Genomic DNA, 26,865 nt, shown 5'->3' with positions numbered 1-26,865 from the left:
TTATTCGTCAAGGTACGAAATAGCCCTAGACTAAATTTAGATGTATTTGTATCAGATGAAAGACACACATGTTTAAAACATTTGCTGTTTTGAAGGTGAATGTGTCCTGAATTTAAAAAAAAAAATACGGAGTTACATCTGGAAAAAGCCAAAAAACACACAAAATAGTATAATTAAGCTTTCTTAAAACTGAAGCGAACTATTGATTTATCAAAAAAATTCTAATTGTAGTCTTGAAAATATTCTTCACACGAAACACCACGGCTAATTTTATTCTGCGCAAATTAGAATTCTTGCAAAACCTCTTCCAATCCCCTTGGCATCTATTAAGAACTTTGCCACGAAACACAATGCAAAAGGGACGTTTAATTATGATAACCTAGGATGGCGCTTGGAAGAAAGTTTGAGAGGAAGTCTAAGAGTACCGTTTAAAGCCAAGGAGACTCGTGGAGAGATTCGGGTAATTTATTTTACAGTATAAAAAGCCAAAAAGCTGATCCGAGGTAATTTATAGTTCGCATGATACATAATTTCGTGATATTGTGCGCATGCATCGAACACAATTTCTAGGCATCATTTGTTATTAAACTATCGATGATAGCTGGTACACAGCTGTAGAAAAATTGCTTGTTACATGTAACTGTACGGACAAATAGTACTTATGTTTCCTTTATTTTAGTTTGTATATTAAGCATTTGGTTGAGCAATTATCGCAGAATTTAAGTTGTGCTTCTCTATCTGTTTAATTAACATTATTATTCAAATTTTCGGCGTAAGTTGTTGTATACTAATGACTTTTTCTTCAATTTAAACCCTATAGCGGTGAGACACAAAGCTGTAATTGAATTTAGTGGAAACCAAGAATCTTAATAACAAAAGCAAGAACGTTGACTTTGACGGGTCTGGTAGAAATTCAACGCCATTAACAGAACATTGCTGCAGCCATTTCAAGTTGTTTCTATTTTAACAAATTCATTTTGCACAAACACCTGTACAAAGGTGAGAACAGATAAATGTTAAAAATAAAATAATTAACATGGATAACAAAAATGGCAGTAACGCAACAAACAACCTTGGCAAGGAAGATGTGAACAGAAGCGACTACAGAGGAGCATTAGTTCTTTTCGGATTGCTTTCAATATCTGCCATTGCTGCTAACAGCCTGATCCTGGTGCTGATTTGGAAAAAAAGACATCTCCGTACCACTTCCAACACAATTCTTGCCAGTCTCGCAATAAGTGACCTTCTCACTGGCGTGGTGGCAGTGCCAATGGTGATTGCGTGCACAGAGACGTTAATACAGGATGTCTGCATCGCCATGGACATCTCAAATCGTTTCCTGGCCTTCTCATCTGTGGCCCACCTTATTATTTTATCCGTTGACCGTTATATTAGAATAATCAAGATCTTACAATATCCGTCCATCGTCACTAAAGTAAGACTCGCTTGGACGTTGGCATTCACGTGGGTGTTCTCACTACTGGCTTCATTGGTGCAGCTAACTTGGGTTCTACACGCCACAATGGATGATGACAAAATGATCCGCTTTGACCTCGGATATGACTTCTTTCACATGATTGCCCTCGTTATGGTGCCCCTCTTCTTGATGATAAGTATCTATACGAAACTTTTCATCCATCTTCGCTGGCAATGCAAGGAGATCCACAGCGATTTGTCTAGACACACGGTGTCACGGTTTAATGCAAGGAGACGAAAAGTGAATGAAAAAAAAACTGCTTTCTTGTTCATTGCAATGATCACAGTCTTCATATTTGGCCTGTTTTTGTATTTTTTATGGGCGATTATAGACGATTTGGAAGTAATAGGGCTTCTTAACATGGAGCGAAGCGCACAGAACATAATTGTCCCTGTCATCATTTTCCTTCGCTTTTTGAGCGCGCTGTGTAATCCCCTTCTGTGTACATTCATGAAGCAAGACTTTTTAGACGCTTTGAAATCCTTTCTGAATGCGTTAAGAAGTTCGAGAAGGGTTTAACGAAGACCCCTTTTGTAGAGCAATCTACTAAGAACTACACCTAACTGTTTACATTTTTTAGCAAAAAAAATGATCTCTGATAGACGTACCAAAGGTTTGAGTGTAGGCCAGCGTTTCGTGATGATGACCCATTTTTAGTCGTAAAATTGTCAATTTTATCTAATGGACGACACATCCAAAGCGCAGCTTCCAGTTCTCGCATGAAACAGTTCAGTACAGAAGGCTATGTTGCATAGATAGACACCCCGCTAAACTTCTTATTTCCATGGATACTTGTGTGGATAGTTCCTTACTACAATTCAATTCAACTCGTTTATTCTCTATTTCTTTCTTAATTTTCCGTTCACTTGCTAATTTCAATTTTCAATTAATATTTTTCCACGAAACTCAACACATCTTTCAGAAAGGGTTTGTTGTGTCATTAGTTGATAATCTGTGAGCTCTGATACAAGATGCGGGCCTGCAGGCTAAAGCTTTCAAGGTTCATGTTCTTTTAACGTTAGGATATTTTTTTTCTACACAGGGTCTTTAAGAATGACATTTTAAGTTTCTCCAAATGTACCTACTTGACAACTTGATCAGGATTGCACGATTTTGCCATACAAACGTTCTTTAGAAAAGAGTGTCAATCGTTGCCTAGCGATGTCATCAAAAATAGACAAGGATTAACACTACATTTCAATTGCTTTTTAAAAAGAAGAAATTTCAATAATATTTACAACCACGATATTTCATTTAATAGCTCTAGTTTAAAAGTAGTCCATGGTCAGAAATATTGGGATCAAAACGATTTTATTCTTCACTTGATCCATTGGATACTTTTTCCTTCGTGGATGTTCGACCCAAACGTCGCTATCATCTCGTTGGACATGTGAAGAGGTCCCACATGCCTAATGATGCTCTCATTTGAAGGATATTTGATACAATGTGGAACACTTAACTCCCCCTTGAGGTCTCGGTGCGTTTGATAGTGTTTAACTTGGCGTACTAGATCGAATCTCTTGAGCAAGAAAAACAATGCGATTTCCAGTACTTTGGAGAGGATGACAATACCAATGATAACCAAAAACATGTAAAACGTGTCCAAGATAACTCCTCGAAGGGCTGCCAAATAAGGAGATAGAGCCTTTTTGTGGACTTCTTTGTAACGAAAACGGTCGAACTTGGTAAATCTAAAACAAAAAACAAAAACAAAAACATTGCACGTGAAAAATTAGCTTGCTCTTCCAATAGTATCTGTCGTCTTAACATCGTTTTAATTTCTGCATCACTCATACTTATTTCGTACAGTTTGGTGGAGGACGGCTAATGGGTTAAGAGGCGTAATATTAAAAATAAAAGGAAGCTTCGCGGTTTCCACTGAAATGAACGAAAAGCTGCATGCATAAAACTGAAACTGTTTCAAACCACAAGAATGTAGATAAAAGCTCTACTTATTTGCTAAAATTGGCGAAAACTCCAACAAAAAGAATTCCGGTGGCTACCTGGATGGCGTTGAATCCCCATCCCCTACGTTGTTGCTAATGAACTAAAAAAATTGTTATTTACACGAATTAAGGCATGAAACGAGAGTTTACTGAAAGTAACTCGAGGATAATACTTGCGCTCTCCAACCCAAATTCATGAAAATTATTGGATTGCAACTCACCTCTGTGGAATAACCGGTTCTAAGTTACATTCAAACTGCGTCAGCTTGTTTAAAAAGTCCTTGTTATACGGTCCCACTCCATCACAATCCATTCCAGGCTCCTGAGCCCACGAGCAGTACTCTTCATTATGCAAGTCAGCTTTTGCGCATTGATACGCTTGGTACATTTCAGCCTTCTTTCTGTAGAACGAGATTCTTGTATTCACTCTGAAAAAGAAAAAGTATAAAAAAAAAAGATAAAAATGAGCCGAATGAACAAACTTTCGAACCATACAACGGTACAGATCGAGGATTTATGGCTGGATGGTCGGAGGAAGGGACATATTGCATCATGGGAAGGAGTGCCAGGCTGCATCCACAATCCGACTAACATCGGTGTTCAAAATTGTAGTGTTTTTGTTTACGACAATGTCAAAGTTTGACTAAGAAATGATACATCGCATTTGTCATTTTTCGACAATGATATTTCCCTTAACAAATCTATTTTGATTTTTTCATTTTTTTTTTTCAGTATTAAGAGCAACTAGTCATCTTCTTCGACAAAGAGAACGCATGGCACTCTGCCATAACGGGTGTCAAGAGAACTAATTATCGAAAAATCCGTTCAATTTTGAATAAAAAACTAATCGATTCCAAACAACTTTTCCATTTCAATCGACTAAATTTGGAAAAATAATTTAGTTCCAACACTTGAACAAAAGCAAAACGATGCAACTTTATTGGGAAAAACTCTGTTAGTTTGGACGGTCTATCTTCATTTTTATCCCTGACGGTTGGAGAGGAGATGATTAATTACCTGTTCTCGTAGTACGGAATATGGACGTCATTAACCAAAAAAGCATTTGATGTTATTCTTGTGTTGACAATCTTCCTCATGGTCAGAAGCGGTGCCATTTTAAGGTCGAAATATCCAACAATTTCCATAGTTTCGACGTTCATGGAGTGCTTAGCAGTTATTATGACAACATATACCGACAAAATGGCAATTACCAACAGCAAACACATCGGAACAAAATTTGTGTTGTTGATCTATAACGAGAAACAAAGGTACAAATTAATAAGATTCTTGAGAGCAAGGGGGTGCGAAGTCAAGAAATCAATGCGCAGCAGATTAAATTAGTTTTGATCATGACGAATCAATACGTTGGTTTGTTTCCTGTCTTGAGCTTGTAACCCCATGATTTGGTTACCAACTCCCAGGCCGTGCCAGAGAGCAAGGGCTTACGCGGTGAGCTTAGGAGTTTACAGCAGGTGAAAAAAAGTACCATTACATATTTTGGGGATTAAGCTCCCTTAAAGGACTACAGATAAAATAAAATTAATTATATATATACACCGATATGAATTACTTACTTGATAATTAAGCTGTTTGAGTTTGACCAGAAACTTTAGAAAAACCTTGTTAAGATTGTCAAGCCCCTTTAATCCAAGTCGAGTGGCTCTCTTGCTTTTGGACTTTTGCAAAGTGATCTCTTTGTCAGGTCGGTCACTTCTAACATTTGGAAGCGAATCTTGACTTTGATCCAATAGACTTTCTTGGGAAGAGTCAATAAATCGAGGTGGGCGGGAAGAATCCTCGAGATTTGGATTCTTCATATTAAATTCATCAACCTTTGTCTCTTTTTCGTTTCCTCTTGCTTCGTTTTTTTGTTTATTTATCCTTGCCTTTTCTTCCTTCCTCTTCTTCTTGGCCTCCTTTTTCTCCTCTTTTTTTTGTATTTCTTCCAGCTTGAACACTTTCGGAAAGCCATGTAGAAGCACAATCGCCAACTGGTATGTTCTACAATGCCGATAAACAAACCACAGTACATCAAAAACAATCAATACAGATATGAAAATCCCGTTCCTGTGGAGCTGCACGATCCATTCTAAAGCTAACAACTCTTCCGCTCTTTCTATACGCAGATTGCGTGATATGTTAACGTTTGGAGCTGATACTTGCTGAATATTTACTTTTGCGCTTATCTGAGTTTTTCTCTGCCACATAGTGAGATTGATGTCTTGTGCTCTTTTTGAGTCGATGGGTGGTTCACTGTCGAAAGTTTGGAAAATGTCGTCAAACGATGGAAGTTTTGCCTTTACACTCGGAAAATTGACCGATAGCCCGACCCACTCGATAAAAGGTTTTTTGATACCTCCTCCACCAAAAGCTCTCGATAGACCATCCAAAGACTTGTAAAGTCCTTTAGCAACCTTCAACCAAAAGCTTTTCTCTATTTTCGCTTGAATCTGTGAGATCCTGGTATTTATTTCATTACTAAACGCCTCCAGTCGCTCATTAAGTCGCTTCCTCTCCTTTTCGAATTTTGCTTTTGACGCAGAAAATTGTTTCTTGATCCGATCCTCCGCCGCGTACAGGATAGATTTCCGCTTCATCTCTTCTTCCTGTCTTTCTCTCATTTCTCTGAAATGTTTCTCTAAGAACATGTTCAGCGCCTTTAAATTTTTCTCACAAGCTGCCTTTCCTTCACTAAGAAGCGACCATTGGCGATTTATTTCTTGTGCTTTGTGCTTGTCCATCTCCTGAAGAAACTTTTCTTCCAGTTTTGCCTGCTGCTCGTGAAAGGTCTTGTATTTCTCGAGTGTCTTTACATTCGTATGGTGAATAGCAGTCAGAATTACAAACAGGGCAGTCAGTGTTAAAAGGAAACTCTTAACAAGTCTTACTCCAACAAACCAGACGGCAAACAAGATATGCCTGAAATGTAGTTCATTATCCCGATCACGGTGGTAGCTATCTTTTGGGCGTGTTTTATAACCGTAAATAAGAATTGCTAGAAAGAAGAGAAACATCCCTCCTGCTGCCCCACCAAATGGAATAAAGACTTCTAGCTTTTTCAGATCAAAAGTTTCGTCATTGTCAGGTGGTTTAAATTCAGGTATCCTTCTTGGACTAACGAGGATGAGTTTTAAAGTCTTGCGGGAGTCTGTTAGGCGAACAACAAACTGTTTATCGATCGAGTTTGCGTCACCACCAGAGGGAAGATTGAATTCCACTTGGAAGAGACAGTCTTCATTTGTTACTGCTGAAAAATTAAGTGACAATAAAAACAAGTCTAAATGAATTATTTTCAAATATTTTTTTGCAACAGATGGGCTGTGAAGAAATATTTGCGGGGATTCTTGTTACAAACCAAGGATTACATCATAGGAATTTGGGCATTTTCTTCTACTGGTGCACCAGCGCTCAAGGAAACTGGCAGCACGTTCATGATTTGAGTTTCGAATTATCTGTTAATTTAACCCTTTGAGTATTATGATCACATGGACGGCTATTCTCGAAACAATTTTGGAAATTTTTCATGAAATAAATAGAAAGCTTCTTTAGAACAAAATATCGAGTGCTCCTTTAAAGCACTTTGAAATTGGAATAGCCTTCAACCCCTTCCTCTCTGCATTTGTCCACCTCGTAAAGGAGTAATGGCGGAACTTACCAATGTCATAGTAATAAACGTTTACATCTGGTCGGTCTTGATCCGTCAGCCTCGCCACAAAGAACCCTGGACAGGTGCTGACTCGTCCAGTTAAACGTATGGTCCAGAATGTCCTATTTCTCAAAAGCTTTCCAGCAAACGAGTTATCATTCAATATAACCGTCCCTGGATACACATGTTGCAGTATGGAGCGTTCAGATGGGACCTCAACATGGACTTCTTGCGAGCCTGAGTTGTTGAATACTATATACACTCGTCCACTATCCTCATGAGCTACTTTTGCCGTAACTTGTGTTAGCTCTTCAAAGTTATTTATTGATGCTTTGGGTGAGATTACCAAAAATTTCTCTGCGTCGAAAGTTTGGCAGTTATCTTGTGGCCAACTGTTCGTGTTTATTTTAAAAGGTTCTGTAGGTTGAATAAAAAGCTTGTCAGTGGTGTTGTGTGGTTCTGATTTTTGTTCGGTTTTATACCAGCCCACACTGAAGTTTGACTCTCCAACTTTGCCACTTATCATCAAAAAAGTTCTCAAGTTATTTCTGATCTTGGAGGAATGTCTTAAAACTATGTAACCATAGTCGTAGCTTGTCGTTTCTCGACCAGTTTCTTGGGTATAGTTCTTGTCGCGTTTCTCTTGAATTTTCCTCAAAAACTTTCCATCTTTCCATAGAGACGCCTCGAACTCGAATACGGGACCTCTCGATAACTTCACGTGACATTTGAAATGTCCCCCACTGGAAAATACAGGCGTGATAGGAATGATGAACTGTTTTTCCCCAACGCAAGTGACCTGTGAATCGATGCATGAAGATTTGTAATGCGTACACGCACAGCTCGAACAGGTGCAGTTCTCTCGGAAACAGCAATCAAAGCAATACATAAAGTGCTCTCCATACTCTTGCTTCGAGTCATGTAAGGTATTGCTCCTTGTTAGAGAGCAGACAGGGTTCTTTAAGGAACTAATCGTACATTCATTGCGACATTTGTTGCAATCGTTCCTTAGTGTGTGACAAGCTTTGGAACTCTCTTCTTTCCAATAGTCTTGGTTCCTGTTTTCGACGCCAAATAGCCTAACGACGGGATTTTCAGCGCCATTACACGAAAGTATATTTCCTTGGGTCGGCAGAGTTTTCAACTTCCCATCATACCTTGGGCAAGGAGTGTTCGGTTGTCCTTTAATAATCTGCACGTTTTCAGAAGATTCCTTTAAATCTATCCGGTAATAGTCCGGAACTGGAGAGCTGCATAATTCCCTTAGGACAATCTGTGAAGTCACGTCTTTTGGAAGCTTACTGTTGTCGTTAGCGTCATGTTTGACTTCACGGAAGGTCGTGCCGTAGTCGATGGTTAGTATTCGAAGCTTTATCGCCAGACCACTTGATCGGTTAAACCAGAGGCTAGAAGAGCTTGAGTCATTGCTGACAGTTTTTCTTAGTGGTGTATCATCTTTAGCCTAAAGAGAGTAAAGGAATATTTTTTTAAAGGCAAGTTCTTGTGAGTGGATTCCCTCAGGAAAGTGAGAAAGTTCCAGTAATTGCAGATGGGGTACAGGCCTAGGACAAATGCCCTCAGGAATCACTTCAAGCAGCAGTGGGCTTTAGGTGATCATAACCGCTTACTTAAGCATATGGCCACTGATACTGAAAAAAAGAGCAAATACAATACTGGGTCGGGTTGTTCAAAGCTGGGTTAAGATAACCCAGGGTTAGTGTGAAATCTGATTTCAGATCTGATAGCTTAAAAGAAAATTCAGTCGAATTCTTTTATCTAGAATATGATTATTTGATGCTCTAAAAAGAAGACAAGAAAATATCCCAAAAGGCTTTTGAATAAAGGAATAAATAAACCCAGATTAAAATTTAACTTTGGATTAGCGCTAATCGGCCTTCGAACAACTGGGCCCTGGCCTTCAGTCCCGTTCTTACCTTTAAAACATCTTCATAGACAATGTTTGGAGAAACTTGAATATGAGGCAGCTGAGATATGTCTAAAATAAAATGAATCAGAATGTTAGGGTGAAGACGTCTGTCATTGGATTCATGGCTGTAAATAACTTTAGCAACGGCAACAGTATCGCATGTAAATAAAATGTGACTGTACCAGTACAATTTCTGTCTGTTTTTCCGGTGCATGGAACGGATTCAAATTCCTTAAAACTGCACTGAGGACGACACTCTGAAAGATTAAACGCAAAACATATGTAATTAAAGTGAAGTAAGCATGTAGCTCAGAATTTAGTCAATTGACCCCCAATGAATCGTTCACATGTTTTTGCACATAGTACAACTCAGGTTTATCAGATTTTGCATATGTAGCCAATGTAAAAGAAAATCGTGATTATATTCATAATAGCAATGCATTTATTTAACTAAACGCTAATGCAAAGGATCAACAACTTGTACGAAATGATATTTTGAGTGAACTTACTTTTGCATACAGCTTGATGCGTGTGATTGCAAGAAGAAACTTCAAAGAAACCACTCTGGCACTTTTGATCACATTCTTTACAACAACAAAACAAAGGAACAAAAGATTCTTTAGGTTTTCTTCACAAAGTTCTCAAGAAAACAAAAATGATGAAGCAAGTCCTACAAACAAGTCTTGTCTGTGTGGTGAACCGAAAATCTTAAAAGTAAACTACATCATGTTGTTGAAATGATCAATAGAACACTCAGTCCACAGATATATCTAATGATTAGTTTCTGGGACCAACTTACTGAACACACATCGCATGTCCTCTCCATTGCCTCCCTTAAGTCTGATTGCTCGCATTCTCCTTGGACAGACGCATTTTCCCACCAGAGGATCACAGACACCGTTAATACATGATGTATTTTTATCAAAACATCTATCCTCAGAAATGAATCCGGCGTCAGGAACGTCTGAAGAAATTCAGGAAAATTACACAATCGGTATCTCATTTCTATGAAAAAGTCACACTAATTGAAGAAGGAATGAGAGAATATATGTATTTTGAAAATCTCATTATCCAGAACCAAACATGTCATTTTTCCTAAGTTATTTATGTTTAATAATATGCCAAGGGAGCTTCACCCAAATACCGAATGCGCAAAGTTGTTGCTGCTTTCTGAACCTCAAGTCAACTTCAAGGGTTGCAAGTAGCCCACTCAGCCTTGTGTTTATGACAAGCAACTGCCTCTTGACCACAAGCCAGATGATAAGCTGTTATTCAGGCACCATATATAGGCTAATAAGTCGAATGAGAAACTCCTTTGTAGTAAATCAAGTTGTTCTAAAAGTGCTAATAGGGCGATTTGCCTTTTTCAAACCTGTGTTTTTGATAAACAACCAGAAAGTTACAAACTCTTAGTTTATATTATGACTGTAAATATATGGAAATCATGCACGTGAACTGCGGATAAAGAAATGAATATGGAAGCGATCCTCGAAGTAATAAACACTACTTAAGCAGTTGTAAAATTACGGCCTCCACGGGTTTACTTTGGTTCAAATCCCGCACAGACCGGAATTTTTTTCAGGCCTTATTTTCGCTATTACTTAAGCGTTGTTCATTACGGCGAAGATAGCTTCCATATTCTGTTTAAATTATCCTGTAAAGTTATACAGTTAGTAGCGACCGTTCGCACAGACAGAATGGGTGCCAGGCTCCTCCCAAAATCACCAGGATTAACCACACAAGCCACTTTTTTCTTGTTCTTTTTTTTTTTTTTTGAATTGTGGACTTATGAAGACAAGAAAGACAAAGTTACAATATGTACTCACCAAAAATGTTGATTTTCAGCCTTGTATCGTTGGTTGCAACTCTCACTTCATTATTATTTTCTGACTTCAAAAAAACTCTGGAGTCTGAACGAAGAAATTCTCTGGGAAAGTAAATAGTAATTTCCATATTCGCTGTCTGCAGCTGAGCGTGTAACGCACATGCGCAAATGGCCACCACCAAGAACTGTGTACCACTCGGTAAGGGCCCAACGCTATTCAGACTGGCACGCGAAGAACTCGGGCTGGAGGTTCTCGAAATGTCTGTTCAAGAAGAGTACATGTATAAAAAAATGTCCCTTTTTTTCTTATCGGTGTCAACAATTATTTTCAGGTCAAAAATAATTTGGTGCTACAATTGATGCCAAAAATATCCTCTTCTGATTGTTTTGCAACTGAGCAGAACAATTAATCTAAAATATTATCTGCAGTTAGAATTGAAATTTAGATTTAAAAGCGCTGGAGATGAATGTCAATATAAAGCACAAACCTTCAACTGACTCGTTTGCATCTGTTTTTCGCCGCTTTTTCCAGTAACAAAAATAACACAGTGCGGACACCATGAGCCCAAGGACGAAAAATGATACCAATGCACTGAAAATTATGACTAGAAGCTTCTCTGTTCCATTCGTGTCAGCTGACAGCTTGATTTGGGGCGCGTACTGAAGAAAGAAATGGTAGCGTTTATATGTTGATGGTGACAGGTGAAAGGAGGCCTTAGCTTCATGGAGGCCCAACCACATATTTGGGAGTAAGTAGCAGGCCCGTATGAACAAGTTTTGAACTTAGGGGGCACAATGGTGGGTACTGAGCTCAACCCAATAGGCGGGTCTGGGAGCATCCTCCCACGGTGACTTTTGAAAATCAAGACACGCTCTAATGCCATTCCGCACATTTTCAGACACTTTTTGCGATGCAATATGTTTTAAGACTCAAGGCATCTGTTCTTGACTATTTTATTACATTATTTCCAAAAAAAAAAGGGGGGGGGCTACATTTACGGCCCAGTGTAGGTACTTTGTTTATTAGGCCGGTGAGAAAGTTAGAACAGAGAGAGAGAGAGAGAATGGAGGGGTAGGGAGAGAGAGAAGGGAGGGGTAGGGAGGAAGGCTGGCGGCTAGTGAGGTTAGTAAAGAGGTAAGTAAGTAGGAAGATTGGTAGTAAAGCAGATAGGCAGGTTAGTAAAGAGATAAAGAGGTAGGTCTATAGGTAGGAAGGGAGGGTTAGCTGGAAGTATGTTTGGGCAGGTAGGGGTTAGTTCATGATATATCCCTGGACTAGATTGTGGCAAGGTAGTCGATAAATAGTTAAAAAAGACTTACCACTTCTAGCAATATTGAATTGTTATCCGCAAGTGCTGTGTAAGATATCTTTACGAGTGAATTATTGTCGTCCTCTGGGGTTGTGGTGAGGAGTTCAATCCAAAATTCGCTGCTCTCGTAAAAAAATATTTTTCCCTGTTATAAGAAAAGAGACGATAAATGCAACATAGACAATATTTCATAACTAATAAAAGAGACACTCAACTTGACTAGAGGGAACGCCGCTGAGAGTCCTTCAGTTGTTTGGACGTACAACAAAAATTCGCTGTTGTCCGCGCATCCCGACAAAGAAAGAAGAAGGAAAGAGGCCGAGAGAAGAAACACGTTTAAAAAAATAAGAGGCGTGACCAAAATAAAACGAAATATTAAAAAAAACACACACAAAAAAAAAGAAACATGAAAAAGTTTTTGATCGTCGTTAACAGCTAACGAAAATCTTACTAAAATCTACCGATCCTCGACCTAACAGGGCACCGATCACTCACTGGTAAATTGTGGCGAATAATCAAAGTCCTGCTGTGTTCACTGGCGTTACTGTAGTCCACTCTATCGCCAGTTTCTGGAAGGCCAACGAATTTTTGGTACTTTTTTATGGCTGACGTTGTTGAAGCCATGAAAACAGAAAAAAAGAGTGGAACGAGTCTTCGAATTGATGGCTGCGTCGTCATTTTATCTATGGAAATCACCCCAAAGAAGATAAAAATATCGTTACTGATGCAGTCAAAACCGACAAATACTCAAACAGAAGGCTTAATACTACTAAATAAAATAATTCCAAAGAAAATGGGGACCATGAACCCACTGGTTATTGTAACATAATCATCATGATATCACCTTTATTGTAACGTTATTATCAACATTTCTTTTGCTCACTAACTGTAGCTGGTCCATACAATACTCAAGTTCAATGTATCGGTAAAAATTTTACATGCCCTGAGGTCGTAGATTTCGTCATCCACAGCAGAATTTGTTAATTTACTTGTTGTTTCGTTAAAACGCTAAGCACTGAAAAAAGGACTAGAAACTTAAAATAATTCGCCTTAAGCGTTTGCAATTTCCGCTTTCACACGCCATTTTCATGTCGCAATGAATAATTTTCTGTCCATCAATTCATTTCTTCTGAAAATCGCTCACAATGATGTATATTCCTACTTTTCCGTAGCCTCTGGACACGACAGATAAACATCACGCGTCATACGTCAAACATTTCTTCAGACCGCACGGCTAACATTTCTTATCAGCAATGAAAGCGTCTACGATGCAAGCTTTGTCCGTCAGTTCCAAAGTTAGACTGAATAAGACAACTAGCATATAAATTACGGTTGGTAGCATTTGTGGTGTGCGCCGTGAAGGAAAACTTACCTCATTAGAAGAGTCTTGTGTCGCAGATAACAACTTGCCGGACAACTCTCAGAACTTGTCAATTCTCAACAACAGCACATATAACTTACCTATTATAATATCTTCTGAAACAAACCCGTTCAACATCCCCTGTTATACCAGAGTAATCGTTGCTTTAAATACGTACAACTCATCTCCACTAAAAACTACTTGTCCATTTAAGGTCAGCCTCAATGTCTGTCTATATTTTTATCGAACGGAACGGAAATGTTATTAAAGAAGTCATCGACATAATAAGGGTCATGCGGGTGATGACGTAACAGAGCACATAAAGGGGCGCGTTTAGTTTGTTTGTATATTTTTTTACGAACGAGACGAAATAAGTCAAATATGGTGAAATGAATTTAGGGACATTGATTCAAATTTCTTCCATTAAATTCTCTCTGTTTAATGCTCTGTAAAACAAAAGGTATTCTCAACAAACCTCTCAAAGTATTATCTTCAAAGTATTATCTTCAAAGTATTATCTTCAACTTGAATGTGTTCCAACGGGTCACGCATGAGCTACTCCAAGAGCATGTCACGCAATGTATTCGAGTCTGACGCGAGCGGTTTCATCGCGCGAGAGTATTGGTATTCCACGCACATTTGAGTGAGCGGAAGTTTTTTTGGCCTCGCAAATATTCACAAACCTTTACTATGATGTACAGCAAAATGAAATGCATGCAGAAACAGTTTTTTTTCCTCTATTATTTTGAGGTCTATCTTTTGCAACTCTTGCTTCGTCTTAAGGCTTCTGTAGCTTAAGTTTCTTTCATCGAAATCATGATCACGGACAACAAGAATAAATGATCGCCTCTTCCTCACAAGATCGTCATTAGGATGAATAAAACAAAACTCTCGTCAGGATTGGGAGTGGTTCTCTCTGGCTGTCTGGTTTAATTATTTTTTATCTTAATTTTTTTCTTTTTCGAAGTGTAAACACCTCACAAATGACACAGATGAAGAACGACAATCGTAGCCATGACACTTTATCAATATGCACTTCCCAGGTATTGAGAACTGATAAATCTAGCCCGAAATGTAAAGATCACCGGCTTTTAATTGCTTTCAAGAGGGTATTTAAGCTAAGAAGTCATTCAAATTTAGATCATCTTGTTTAGTGTCAGCCAATTTCGACCGAATTCCCGTGAATTGAAAAACCAAGAATTTGTTAGATAGTTTCGAGCATAACGTTTTAGGCAAACGGAAGAAAATTATCTTCCTTCTCTTCTACTTACAGCCGTTTTTACATATCCGTAAAAATGTTTTTCTTCATTAACCCTCTGCATATCTTTTCTTCCATATCTTTTCAACAGGCCTAATTAAAAAACCAGAGCTCAATTTTTCCGTTGTATAGAAAAACAGTCATGCTCAAATTCACCACTGTCCGTTCAAAGAGGTGTTATAAAGTGAAATTACTTTATTTAATTGATTTTATACATTTTTTCATTCATTGTAGTCAGATTTGGGTGACCGTGGGAATCTAAACGCCTAACCATGCAAATGCTTGCTGTAAGTTCAACTGAATACGGATGCATGGGCATATTTAGAGTAGTGATTGAAATCCTGAAAGAACTTCCTCGTCAAAATAGAATGTCGAGACAAGTAACGCCATTTGTTTCTTTTCGTGCATGTGAAGGGGAGACTAGGATTAGCTGGGAAATTCAATCCTGTAAGAGACAAGCAACGCCATTTGTTTCTTTTGGTGCATGTGAGGGGGAGACTAGGATTAGCTAGGAAATTCAATTCTGTAAGTCACTCCGGTACTATGTGGCTTGTACTTATTTTAGAGGCTTGGCCAATATCAGTATCTGGGCAACTGCCCACCTACCCCTCCCCTAACCCAACAACAGTCTCTTGATGACAAGTTAGGGTTAATGTTGGGTTAGGGGAGGGGTAGGTGGGCAGTTGCCCAGATACTGATATTGATCCGAAATTCCTTATGTCAACCACAACTTGGAGTAAGCCTCTTTTGCATTCTTTTTATTAGTTTATTTTTAAAATGAGACATTGCTGTAAATTCATCGAAAAAGTTTCTAACAACTGTTAAAAACAGTGAATGAGTCTTATATTACCAGCTTCGCTTCTTGTTTTATTTCTTTCTTGAAATAATTTTATTACTTTATATACACAATATTATACAATACTAGTTCGATGCTACCAATATTCCCTAGCGAATTAATTTACAAGGTAATGTTCTGTAGCTAACATGTCATGATCCTGAGGATCGGAATTCTTTGAAAAGCTGTCACAAAGAGAATGAAATTAAGACGATAATTGTCATGATTGAGAAAAAGAACCGAAATTATATGCTTCTAATGAAGCGCAGTGGTTTGTTTGCAAAAACACGAGTCTAGGTTAGTTATTTTTGTTACGCACTTTCCATAAAAATTATATGAACATATTTACAATAAAAGGCTCTCAATTTGTAACACTTTTTTTTAGCAGGTTTGGACAGATTCTCGCGAACTATTGATGTTTTCTGTTGAAGCCGCGAGGAAGACTTTAGGAATCGTTACTTTACGATGATCTCCGTGTTTGTCATGTATGTTTCTGCCATCGTGTTCATCTTCCGACTCCATTGTTTTCAAATGAAATTGCTCCAGAATTTCAGCTGGCAGGGCTTTATACACGTGAACTTTTTTAAACCGAACCATCCCTCTTGCCTTAAAGAACAGAAATACAACGTAGGTAAGAGCTGTGATTATCAAAATCGACAAGGCAGCCGCCAGAATGAAATAAACCGTCTCCAATATTATATTTCGTATGGCGTCCACAAACCGTTTTGATTCGCGCTTAATTCGCTGGCGGTAAGCGTCACTTTCGTAATCCTCATAAGGTGTTCCTTCCAGTGTCGGGATAATACAGGAGTGGAAGTTAAAATTCAGAAGAGAGGCTTGTTCCCCAAAGCAGTTTTTCGGGTCATCCTCCAGGGAACAGAGTTGTCTATTAAGTCGTTCCATGCGCTCTTGCTGTTCCTTGTTGAGGTCCAAGATCATGCTGTTGTATTCACTGATGGAAGCACTTACGGATTCCTTGTACTGATCCAGTGCATTGTTATTGATGAAATCCACCTGATCTTCTATGGCGAGGTTTGTGAAGCGGAGGTCCGTGTCCAGACGAGAAGCAATCATATTGTATCCACCAAGTTCTTCTATAACGGTCACATTCATTACATTATAAAGTAAAGTGACGATAAGGTACAGTGTAGCTGTAGACAAAGCAATTATCATGATCAGCGGGAGCAGATTTGTGCGCATGATACGTTTCTGAAGACTCTTACAGAGCGCTATAAACCTTGAAAACGTCTCAGCGAGGAGGTCAAAGGTCCTTCGAAGAAGTTTCTCCGCTCTTTCCTTGATTTTGGATTGTTTTTCGTCAAATTCATCCTCGTCGTGGCTTACAATTTCCTCAAATCCTTCGATTAATTTAAAAGCAATTTGGTAGGTTTTCGACCCGCGATATATGAAGAGCAGAATATCGAGCAACACAAACACGCCTAAGACGGCCTTTCTGGTCGTAGAGAAAACTTCAGCGTCATACACTTTGGTAACATTTTTTATTTTTGCTTTCCTTTCAAGGAGTTCTTCCTTTTGGCTGTCGACCATTTCTTCCATGATATCTCCCTTTTCAATGTTGTAGAAGGATCCTCCTTTTGCAGACTTGATGATGGATGACTTGCTTGCTTTGGAAACGTTTGAAATTGTGTCTAGGCCATAGACATCTTCGTAGACAATGCGCTCGGAGAAGAATTCGGTATCTGTTTTGTTTTCGTTAAATTCTATAACAGAGTCATTCGAAGCAAAGAAGTGACTGACTTTCCCTTCAAAACATTCGGCTTTGCCTTTTGCCCACTCCTCACCCTCGTCGACCAGCTTCCGTATACCTTTCTGCACTTGTTTCTTTGCGGATTTTAACATATACCGTAGAGGACACATGAGTATGGTGCTAAGGGGGTGTTCAGGCGACTTGCCGGTCTTTAGGACTTCGCTAAAGTCCCCCAGGCCTTCTTTTACATATTCTAGCTTGGAAATGATGTTATTTTCGGCTTGAATGAGTTTTTCTTGATCTAAAGCCCCCACGTAATCAAGAAATCCAATGAGGGAACTGTCCGCTATGTTCCGTTTTCTTCTGATGGAATATCCATTCTTGTTTTTCTTGCTGGGCCCCCCATTGTTTTCATTACCGCTTGATTTTTCATCCTTTGGATGATAGAATTGTCGTGTTGAGTTACCATTAACAACGATTCCTCTCCTCTTCCGGGATGTTGACATCTTTATTTCATATGCCCCTTTCGGCAAAGCAAACCAGCCATTGTTGAAAACTCTTTTGGCGTAGTTCGTCAAACTCTCCTTGACTTCCTTTAACTGTCTCTTGGTACCCCCCTGAAATTCGTTTATTCGCTCGTCAATGTCTCCCTTTAATTTGTGAACTTTTTCTTCTACATTGCTGACAATTTTCCTACTTAATTTGTTAAACATTTTCAGGTGGTTTTCCTGTATCAGGCAAGTACTGTTGAACCTCAGCCAATGCAGCTGTAGGCCAATAAAGTAGTCGCAAGATCTCTGTATGTCTTCGCTAGCGTCAAGAAGACGTTTGACTTCTCTTTCACGATGTTGATCCATTTGTAAAGCGATAGCATTACTCTCTTCAATTTTTTCGTGCACAAAGTTTTGAAATTCTTGAATTATTTTCATATTGTCGGCGTGAAGAAGCGTCAAAATGGCGAAAGCCATCGAAAACGTAAACGCCATACTGTAAAGTATTCTAAACACGGCAAAGAAGGCAACCAAGATGAGATGCCTTCGTTTGAGTCTGTTTTCGTCTTTTGGCGGAGTAGTCGCCCTCCCAACTTCAGTTTTACCCATAGATACTTTCTTGTTCTTAACGAATTTCCACCCAGAATGATTCTTATCTGTTGAAGTATCCTTATCTTTTTGCGTGACCTGTGCATAGATGATCAAACACAGCAGAGAAAGAAGTACACAGCCCGTGATAACGAAGAGTGGCATCAATATCATCCAAGGGTTTGGTTCCGTATCATGATGTTTCTCCACTGGTTCTCTCACTTTCCTGGCTTCTTTGTCAACTAGGGCTAACGTCAGGTCCAGTTTTTGTTTAGCGTTAGAGAAACGAACGGTAAAAAGTCGCTCCTTATCCTGTAAACCGTTCCTTGGAACTTGTATGTCCATGTCGAATTTGGTCGCTGGACAAAGTATCACCACATCTTGATGCATAACTCTCAAATTATCCACTTCATCGATGACTTCAAGAGTAAAGAAACCAGGACAAGTGGTCAGAAGTCCACCGATCCTAGCATTCCAACTAGTGTTTGTTCGAGTCAAACTACTTTTGAATGTCTCGTCATTACGAATTGTCGCATTAGTCAGGACATGCTTAAGAATCGATTCATTTTCAGAAATGGTCACTGTCATCATAGGCGATCGCTGAGAGTTCTGTAAACGATATGCAAACTCGCCCTGGGATTGAACACCAAGATGCTCCACTTTTACAGGTATCCACTCTGAAATAGGACCGCGAATGGTCTTTGACCAATTAGAAAGACTCTGGCAGTTACCACCATCACTCCAAGTTCTGGTGGTGATTGAAAATGGTGTCTTGGTCAGAATCTCAATTGTGCCTGCCTCGCTAGCTCTAGCTAAAGTTATGTTTTCTCCCTCCAAACTAGCCACCGTGTATTTGTACGGTTTATTTTCAGTGTCCCTCTGGGCTCGAAGATAAAGTAAATTAGGAATATCAAAATTCACTGAGTGGGAAACTTCCAAGGAGTCGAGGCGATTAGTTCCCTGGTGCATCACTGACTTAGAATCTTTTCCTGACGTAGTTTCCAAGGTTTTAGAGATCCATTGTGAAACGAAGCGTCCACTCTTGTGCTTTACTCTGTATCGTAGGGTATACAAGGTCTTTGGGACATTGTGTTGAAGAAAGCAATTAAACTGTAATTTCAAGTTAGATGGCTTGTTCATGGTCAATTGAAACTGGCTGGTGTCTCCTTTAGCGCATTTCTTTGGTACCTGGGTGCAGTTGTACTCCCTGTAGAAATCGGAACAGCTAGAAAGGCAGTCTTTGTAGCAACAGGAGCATGAGCTGTCTGCATGACTTGCAGATTGGTCACAATGTGAACATTTACTTCTACACATTCTGCAAGCGCGATATGCATGCGCGCAAAAATGTGTCGGAAAGGAAAACAACGGCTTTTCTTTAAATTCAGCTTTGTTTAAGCCAAACATATCGGTGATAATATTGGTGTAGTTTGTACAATACAGTTTGTCCAAGCCTGTTTGAAGTACACAGTCTCTCTGATTATGTTTTGAGCAGATGGTGGAAGTTTCCGCAGTTTCACAAGCGTCATTCAAAGATCTGTAATGATATAAGTCACCTGGTGCGACGTCATCTGGGCACAGTCGTCGTGAATGGTGAAAACACTTGGCGGGATATACCTTTGTCTGGCGGTTACGCTGCAAGACATGATGGATGGTGTAGTGATTTGGTGCTGGGTACCTGCAGTAGTTGTGAAATACGGCAGAGAATCCTGGCACACCTGCAAATTCGAGATTTTCCTCATAGGAGTTCCCTGCATCATAATCACTGTACGTTGGAACTAGGTTGGCCTCGTCAATTATTACGTCTACGTGAAAGTTTGAATTTCGATGCAAACGAGCTTGCTTCGATGAATTTCCTTGAAGGAAAAAGGTTTCACTCGTCCTGTTTAACCAGAGGCGATCTTCGAATAGAACGAATTCTTTCGATGGTGAAAGCACAAAAAGCTTGCTGCCTGATTGAGCTGATAACAGAAAAAAAAAGATACATATATCTATATCAGTTGTTTAAATCAGCAGAATCTCAAGAAAATTTTGAAATGCATGGCATTTCAAGAAATCAACTAGTATGGCATGCTGTGTAATCATGAACACCAGACATGATTTTCGGATAATAAGCTGCAAAGAGACTAAGACGTATAGATAGACGGGCTGAGTTACTTTGTGAAGAAAATCTGCTGAATGAAAATTCGGGCTGAATTTTTACTGTTAGGTTAACCTAAGGGACAATTTAATGCGAATCAGATCGATAGGCAAAAAAGAAGCAATAAGGTGAGATCTTGAAGGAAAGGGTGAACGATGGACTCGAGCCACACATCGTCACAACAACTGTGACATTTTTTACATAGCCTGCATTAATGATATTGATCATCGGTCTTACCTTCGAGGGTTTCCTTATCATTTACTCTGTTGCTCAACGCTAAGGGCTTGGATATATCTGTCATAGGAATTTTCAGAAAAAAAGTTGGAGTCTGAGTAAGAAATCATAATTCATCTATATAATTTTGTTTATTATTCCTTATCAAAGGTGCATTAAGCCAAGCGAGCCTCGAAAGGAAAAAAAAGCGCTTTCTCATGGAAGTTATCCAAACTGTAACTAGCAAAGACTAATGAAGTTGAAAACAACGGTCTGTTTACTCACCGACGCACTTTCGGTCGAAGGTTAACCCACAGCCATACGCTTGATATGTCGTCTTTTCGCATTTCGGGCTACAAGCTGTAAGTTGAAAACCAATAAAGCTTGAGTTAGACGTTCTTTCAAGTCGTAATGAAGTCAGGGTAGTACAAGACGTAAGTCGATCTTTAAGTTCACGATAATGTCTATAGCAGAGTCACACTTACCTGTGCACACCCGGTCGCTTGTCCTTGTGCACGATTCTGATTGGTAAGAATTTTCTGGACAAGGGGTAGTGCTGCAAGCTAAACCGAACTTTGATGTAAGTAGATGCTGTGCTACCAGTTCTTGAACCGGAAAACATTTCATATTTCACAATAAATAAAATAATAAATTTAAAAAAGAGAGAAATTTCTTCAAGTATTTAGGATATGCGAACAATTTCGGAAGATTAATTAATTTTTTTTCACAGCTTTCAGCATTCTCAAAAACTCATTACGCACGTCTTCAGAGGAAAATGGACTCAGATCTAAAAATACCTTTGCACGTGATTCCATCTCCCCAGTATCCTTCATCACACGTGCACAGAAAACCACCAATGGTATTGTTACACGTGGATCGCACATGACAGTTGTGCTTTTTTCTGGTGCATTCATCAATATCTATAACAAAATCAATGAAATTAGTAAAAATGAGGAAAATGAGGAAAATCTGCTCATCGACGCTTCAAGAGAAGACTAATTATCCTCTCTTGCTTGTACACTACTTAATCTCTCCTTTTATTTATAATAATCATACTCATAATAATAAAATAATAATAAAAACTGTATAAGTCTTCCAGATTACTATCACAATCTTTTGCTACTAAAATCAACAGATATTTTGACATAGGATACACACCATGGCAGGTTCCCCTGTTCATTTCATATCCTCTGGGACAGATGCACCCCTCTGATTGTCCGTCACAAGCAAAGTGGCACGAGTTGGGGCATTTATCTAAAGGCGATACTTTTTTTGAAGCTGATGGTATAGCTACAAAGAAAGAAAAAATAAAGATTACGATATGTTCAAAGCCACTGATGAAGACCGGTACATGTTTTTGCTTCAAATGCTTGATTTTTTGTAATCAGTAAGTTCTGAAGGTGAAAAGAAAGATTAAGGAAGATGCATACTTTGTTCCTCCCACAATCATTTTTTACTCTACTCCGAGTGAAAAATTACCACAATATAATCAATCAGATCAATCAATCAATGTATTTAATGGTGTCGGTACGCTTAGCTAGAAAGCTAGGTTACAGGTACGCCACAAAAAAAAACATGGAAAAAAAATAAAAGCCTTCTGAAGGTGTATAAATTTAAGATGATTTATAGATACTTACCAAACTGTTGAAAATGGTTCATTTTTGCTCTAAATCCTCTGGATAATAACAGCCTTCCGTGGAAATCCTCATTGAAGAAGATCTTTGAGCCGTTTCCGACAAAATTTGCTGGCACGCGAATGACGATTTTAACTGAGGGTGCTTTGGTCGTTGCTAAGGCTACTGCGATTAAAGTGAGTACCAGAAAAGCTGTTCGTACTGATATCAAGGACTGGGTAGGCGCAGTTCTTGTTCGTCGAGGAGCCTCTGAGTCATGGCTTTTCCCTAGTAAGGTGTCAGTAAAGGTGTCAATTTTGTAATTCCTGGTAGCAGAAGTGGAAAACCTAAATTCTATCATACCCTGTCACTAAAGGCCTCGCTTACAAGTTATTTATAACATGGCGGTGTTATGTGATAAGATGCCGCATAGTCGACATACACCGATCTCTAGGCCGGGTGGAAAAGCAAACGTGCTTTTAAACGAATCAATCATAACTAAAACAAGAAACAAATAACTTATTTACTAGTACATGAGTCCTGTTGATATTTATCCGAGGGCGTGCGTGAGCAAACACGGTGCTGACAATTATTTTATTCAATTAATATTAGGAGATATATTTCAGAAGTACCTTCCATTTGAATTTGTCTTATAGTTTCTGTAGTTTCCATGGTTTTACTTTTCCCTTTCCCATTGTCCTCTTCAATTGGTAATTGTGGAGTTTCGAAAGTAGCAATTTTCCCTTCATTTAAAGAAAAAAGTTTGTAAAATAAGGTTTTATTCAAAATAAGATTTGATTTTGAGCTTTCTCGGTCATCGCTCGGCCATCGCTTAAAATGCAATCCTTAAATGGGACGAATATCTACAAGTACTCACTTTCCATCCAAGGACTTCGATTTATCAATTGCCTGTAGCATTTGCCGTCCTGTTGATCGCACATCATTTCCTCTTTCTTTGAATCTTCAAACATTGTAAGTTTTTCTTGTGAAAGGAGGGAAAAAGATACGTTCGTGAGGCCTGCGGCTTATTTACCACTTTATTAGTTTATTCATTTTTTTGGTTTCATTTTAATTTGACTGATGAAACGGCCACTTGTCACTTTTACTTCGAACGATTCGCCAAAGAAGTCGAACTGCTACTGTATCTAATACAGTATTACATTCAGCCTACTCCTGTGATTATTACGACTAAGAAGGTATATACCTGCAACAGCTGTACCGCGTTTTCTCATTTCAAATTCCTCGTCTGCTTCTTTTCCTGTCAGGGTACACCCGTACTGTCGCTTTCTTACTCTCCTTTTGAACACGCAAATAATCAATACGACAATGATGATTATCAGAAAGATTCCAGCCCCTGCAACAAGACCTCCTACTATTGACCAGTTTGTTGTTGTCTCGGGCAAAATGAACTAGAAGAAAAATAGAACGTGTCAGTATTATGACAAGAAAAATGCAGCAATATAGTCATTTTGGAGAAAAATGTAAGACAGTAAGAAATATTTCTGAAACCGGTGATAAAAGGGGACCTGTAGGCGCTTACAGTAACAACCAGGTCATAGAAACAGAAGGAAACTTAAGCATTCTGGAGACGTGGAAAGTAAATAGTTTCACTTCTCGTCCACCAATAACGCGCTAAACAGAAGTTGGAAAGTTCTGAAAACGCCCGTGTAATATATACTAAATAAGTCTCAGTGTGCCTCTATGATTTAAATTCACAAGGATCGATATGAGAGGGATTTCCGATTGAAGATAATTGGCGATTTCTTTGGTTCTATTCTACTTTTCTCCGTGATTGGTCCAGAAAACCCGTGCCACTTTCTCAACCGATAGCGTTTAAGAAAAAAGACAACCACGACTTAGCCACATGTGTTTTCCTTTCTTCTAATTGGTTGATGCGTTTTTCTTTGATTTCGCTTTTGGTTTTACGACTCTCAATAGAATTTGTTGAAATTTTAATTCATAGCTAGCTTACCACTTGTATGTCAACAATATCCTCTTCATGAAGAACATTGTACTCAATCCTTATACGTTCAAAATCTCTATCCTCTCCGGAAACATGGACCTTTAATGAAGTATTTTGACTCTCTTGGAATTCTATGTCACCCTGGAATCCAAAATTTCAGAAAATGTTATAGTACAGAAACAGTTTTCCTTGTTTGGCTGTTTGTCCTGTTATGTTTTGTAGGCCTTTTCTTTTTTTGCTTTGCCTTGCTTTGCTTCGTTTTTGTTTTTGTTTTCCCATCTTTTTAATTACCATCCTCTTTGGATAAAAATGTTTCGATACAATCCTTAATTAATATAATTTCCACTGTTGTGTAATCGACTTACCTCCAAGTTATTTCTCACGAAGAATACTTTTTGTTCGCTTAAGTTTACACTCGCTAGAAATGTATCCACTTGAATCACTTCTTCGCTTTCGGCTGAACAGTGGTTGAATAGTTGTGCAATGGAACAGTACAGAAACAGGAACCACCTAAACGAAAATCGAAACAAATATTTGATATACCTTAAGTAGCTGGCAGCTCGACACATTTCTCGATGGAACAGTGGTCACTACTGCCTGCCATACAAGCCTTAAGGGACCGGTCATTATTTATCGCCTGGGGGGGGTCGGAGTATTTTTGTTGTCACATCGGAGCATTTACCTGATCCCCCCGTAGAGTATCTAGTTTTTTAGAGATCCCCCCTTATCGGTAGTGGAAAGTTTCATGATCCCCCCCCCCCCCCTTTCTCCCAGCCACCGCCAAATAACTTTTTGAATATGCAAGTGATATTTTAATAGTGGTACTTACGTCTCATGGACCTTGAACCACAACGGTAAATATTTGCTCGTCAGATACGAACTGAATTGTCGAGGAAGTGCCAATCTCAGGCTGTTCATCCAAATCCACGAAAAAATAGTCATCGTCGCTCTCTGCCTCTCCACTTTCGGATTCTTCATCCTCGGATTCCACGTCATCTTCATCACTCGACAGTTCTTCTGTTATCACAGTCTCTTTATTCTGTCGGTAATAGTGACATCGAATGGCCTTCACTTTGTCAAGTTTCCGACCCACAGTCATCAAACCATGCTTGTTGAGATACAGGTCTAGTTCTCTTACCCGCAACTTTTCAACTTTGCCACCCTCGATGAGGTTATCCCATTGAAAGTCCTTGTACGTTCGTTCGGCCTCTTGCTTTCTTCGCTCCTGAGCTGCTCTTGTTCTGATGTCCTTTCGGATCTCAATATCCTTCAAATGATTAACATATGCAATGACGTGCTTCTCTTCCACATTATATTTTGAGCAGAAGCTCTTCATGGTATCCTGATCGTTTCTGATACTGTCAGAATGTTCCTCGTACAGATCTTTAATACATTTTCTTGGAAGGTAATCATCTGGTGTCCTGCCCGTCGATTCCGTCTGATAGATATCCATGAAATGTCCAGGATTGTTTGAATCTGGTACAGGTTGCGGAATTCTTTCCGTTTCTGGACCGACCCATCTATTGTTAGAACACCAGGAACAGAGATTGGAACTTTCTTCTCTTGACTCTTTACAGGCATCACGACAGAATTCCATAAAAAGTTCTCCACGAATATAGTGGTCTTCCATAAACGATTCGATCTTTCGGAAGTATGCTGCACCGGGCGCTTGCTCTTTGTTTCGTTCTGATGCACCCCGATAGTTGTCGAGGTAAACAGACCTAAAATTCCTTTTTTTTTGGTCTGATCCCCCCCATTATGCTTGTCAATTACGGCTGATCCCCCCTAAAGGTCTTCAAAAAACCATGTGATCCCCCCCTAAATACTCCGACCCCCCCCCAGGCGATAAATAATGACCGGTCCCTAAACATTAATATCATAGGCAGTGATAAACTAAATTGAACATTACAACGATGTTTACGGCACGTAACATGGCTGATTTACAATAAATAAAATTTAAAAAAGGTTCTACCTTTTGTAACGAACAAAATAGACCGCACAACCCTTTCCTGTCGTTTTGTGGTTTCTTTTGGTGGTCACAATTAAATATTTCGAGGATCAAAATTCCTCATTTAGGATGCTGTGTTTACAAGGAAGTCTGGGCAGACGGCGTAATCTGTCCCGCGAGTCAAAAAAAAAAAAAAGGGAAAGAAACCTGATCATGGAAATGAATTATGTCCTAGATTTCATACGGCCCCGGCAAATGCCGATTTCTGTAAACCCGCTTAACGGATTTCATTGGGAAAAAGCTTAAACGGTTCCTGCTCTTTGTGCTCATGTTATCATCAATCCAAAATTATATTTCATTCAATGATCACAATGAGAACAACAGTAATAATCGTCCTGGCAAAGTTGTCACCATCAAAAGTCCCTGCATATACGTAACAACATTCTTTTTCAACATCACCTGTTCATGATGGCTTGAAATCTCAGAAGCTATTGTCCTTTGGTCTGATTGTTCTGTTAATGGCAAGATTCTCACCACGCAAAGATTATATCTTAAAGACTTCCGGTTATGACGCTCCTCTCGGCAAATCTGACGGATGAGTAGTCATACCTTGTTAGGAA

General features: G+C 39.1%; 3 protein-coding genes across 4 annotated transcripts; 1 reads left to right on the top strand and 2 right to left on the bottom strand.

Annotated features, from left to right (window-relative positions):
* Window positions 1-312: 312 nt before the first annotated feature.
* On the top strand, window positions 313-2,266 carry LOC113665299 (histamine H2 receptor). 2 transcript variants are annotated; one of them, XM_027180972.2, is made up of 2 exons: window positions 313-503; window positions 821-2,266. In XM_027180972.2, the coding sequence occupies exon 2, from the start codon at window positions 1,037-1,039 to the stop codon at window positions 1,994-1,996; it is 960 nt and encodes a 319-aa protein (XP_027036773.2). In that variant the 5' UTR covers window positions 313-503; window positions 821-1,036; the 3' UTR covers window positions 1,997-2,266. The 2 variants fall into 2 exon arrangements, with proteins under 2 accessions (XP_027036773.2, XP_027036774.2); XM_027180973.2 differs by having other exon boundaries at window positions 326-460.
* Window positions 2,267-2,299: 33 nt separating this feature from the next.
* Window positions 2,300-13,639, bottom strand: LOC113665247 (uncharacterized). Its single transcript, XM_089205446.1, has 14 exons — window positions 13,504-13,639; window positions 12,627-12,814; window positions 12,142-12,276; window positions 11,310-11,481; window positions 10,823-11,083; window positions 9,796-9,960; window positions 9,506-9,580; window positions 9,179-9,253; window positions 9,004-9,065; window positions 7,079-8,531; window positions 4,998-6,670; window positions 4,441-4,673; window positions 3,645-3,851; window positions 2,300-3,168 (listed from the first exon to the last, which is right to left on the bottom strand). The coding sequence occupies exons 2-14, from the start codon at window positions 12,807-12,809 to the stop codon at window positions 2,796-2,798; spliced, it is 5,067 nt and encodes a 1,688-aa protein (XP_089061572.1). The 5' UTR covers window positions 12,810-12,814; window positions 13,504-13,639; the 3' UTR covers window positions 2,300-2,795.
* A 703-nt stretch (window positions 13,640-14,342) lies between these two features.
* LOC113665248 (uncharacterized) lies at window positions 14,343-24,906 on the bottom strand. The gene is made up of 12 exons (XM_089202665.1): window positions 24,663-24,906; window positions 24,307-24,438; window positions 23,539-23,743; window positions 23,212-23,316; window positions 22,952-23,077; window positions 22,359-22,625; window positions 21,880-22,011; window positions 21,519-21,641; window positions 21,207-21,284; window positions 21,007-21,081; window positions 20,746-20,802; window positions 14,343-20,329 (listed from the first exon to the last, which is right to left on the bottom strand). Exons 1-12 carry the CDS (start codon window positions 24,864-24,866, stop codon window positions 15,966-15,968), a joined length of 5,868 nt encoding a protein of 1,955 aa, XP_089058791.1. The 5' UTR covers window positions 24,867-24,906; the 3' UTR covers window positions 14,343-15,965.
* Between the last annotated feature and the right edge of the window lie 1,959 nt (window positions 24,907-26,865).

The sequence above is a fragment of the Pocillopora damicornis genome, chromosome 4 (assembly GCF_964200805.1).
Source record: "Pocillopora damicornis chromosome 4, jaPocDami1.2, whole genome shotgun sequence".
Taxonomy (NCBI): domain Eukaryota; kingdom Metazoa; phylum Cnidaria; class Anthozoa; order Scleractinia; family Pocilloporidae; genus Pocillopora; species Pocillopora damicornis.
The sequence above is the reverse complement of the archived record's forward strand: the minus strand, read 5'-3'. Positions and strand labels throughout refer to the sequence as shown.

What these genes read in the sequence shown, in the direction of transcription:
- LOC113665299 (XM_027180972.2), top strand. Translation starts at nt 1,037, where the DNA reads ATGGATAACAAAAATGGCAGTAACGCAACAAACAACCTTGGCAAGGAA.
- LOC113665247 (XM_089205446.1), bottom strand. Translation starts at nt 12,809, where the DNA reads ATGACGACGCAGCCATCAATTCGAAGACTCGTTCCACTCTTTTTTTCT. An exon ending in CGTTTATTACTATGACATTG is followed by an intron (nt 6,671 to 7,078) that starts GTAAGTTCCGCC and finishes TTAATTTTTCAG; the next exon opens with CAGTAACAAATGAAGACTGT. An exon ending in TCAAACAGCTTAATTATCAA is followed by an intron (nt 4,674 to 4,997) that starts GTAAGTAATTCA and finishes TTCTCGTTATAG; the next exon opens with ATCAACAACACAAATTTTGT.
- LOC113665248 (XM_089202665.1), bottom strand. Translation starts at nt 24,866, where the DNA reads ATGTGTCGAGCTGCCAGCTACTTAAGGTATATCAAATATTTGTTTCGA. An exon ending in CTTCGACCGAAAGTGCGTCG is followed by an intron (nt 20,803 to 21,006) that starts GTGAGTAAACAG and finishes TTCCTATGACAG; the next exon opens with ATATATCCAAGCCCTTAGCG. An exon ending in TGATAAGGAAACCCTCGAAG is followed by an intron (nt 20,330 to 20,745) that starts GTAAGACCGATG and finishes TTCTGTTATCAG; the next exon opens with CTCAATCAGGCAGCAAGCTT.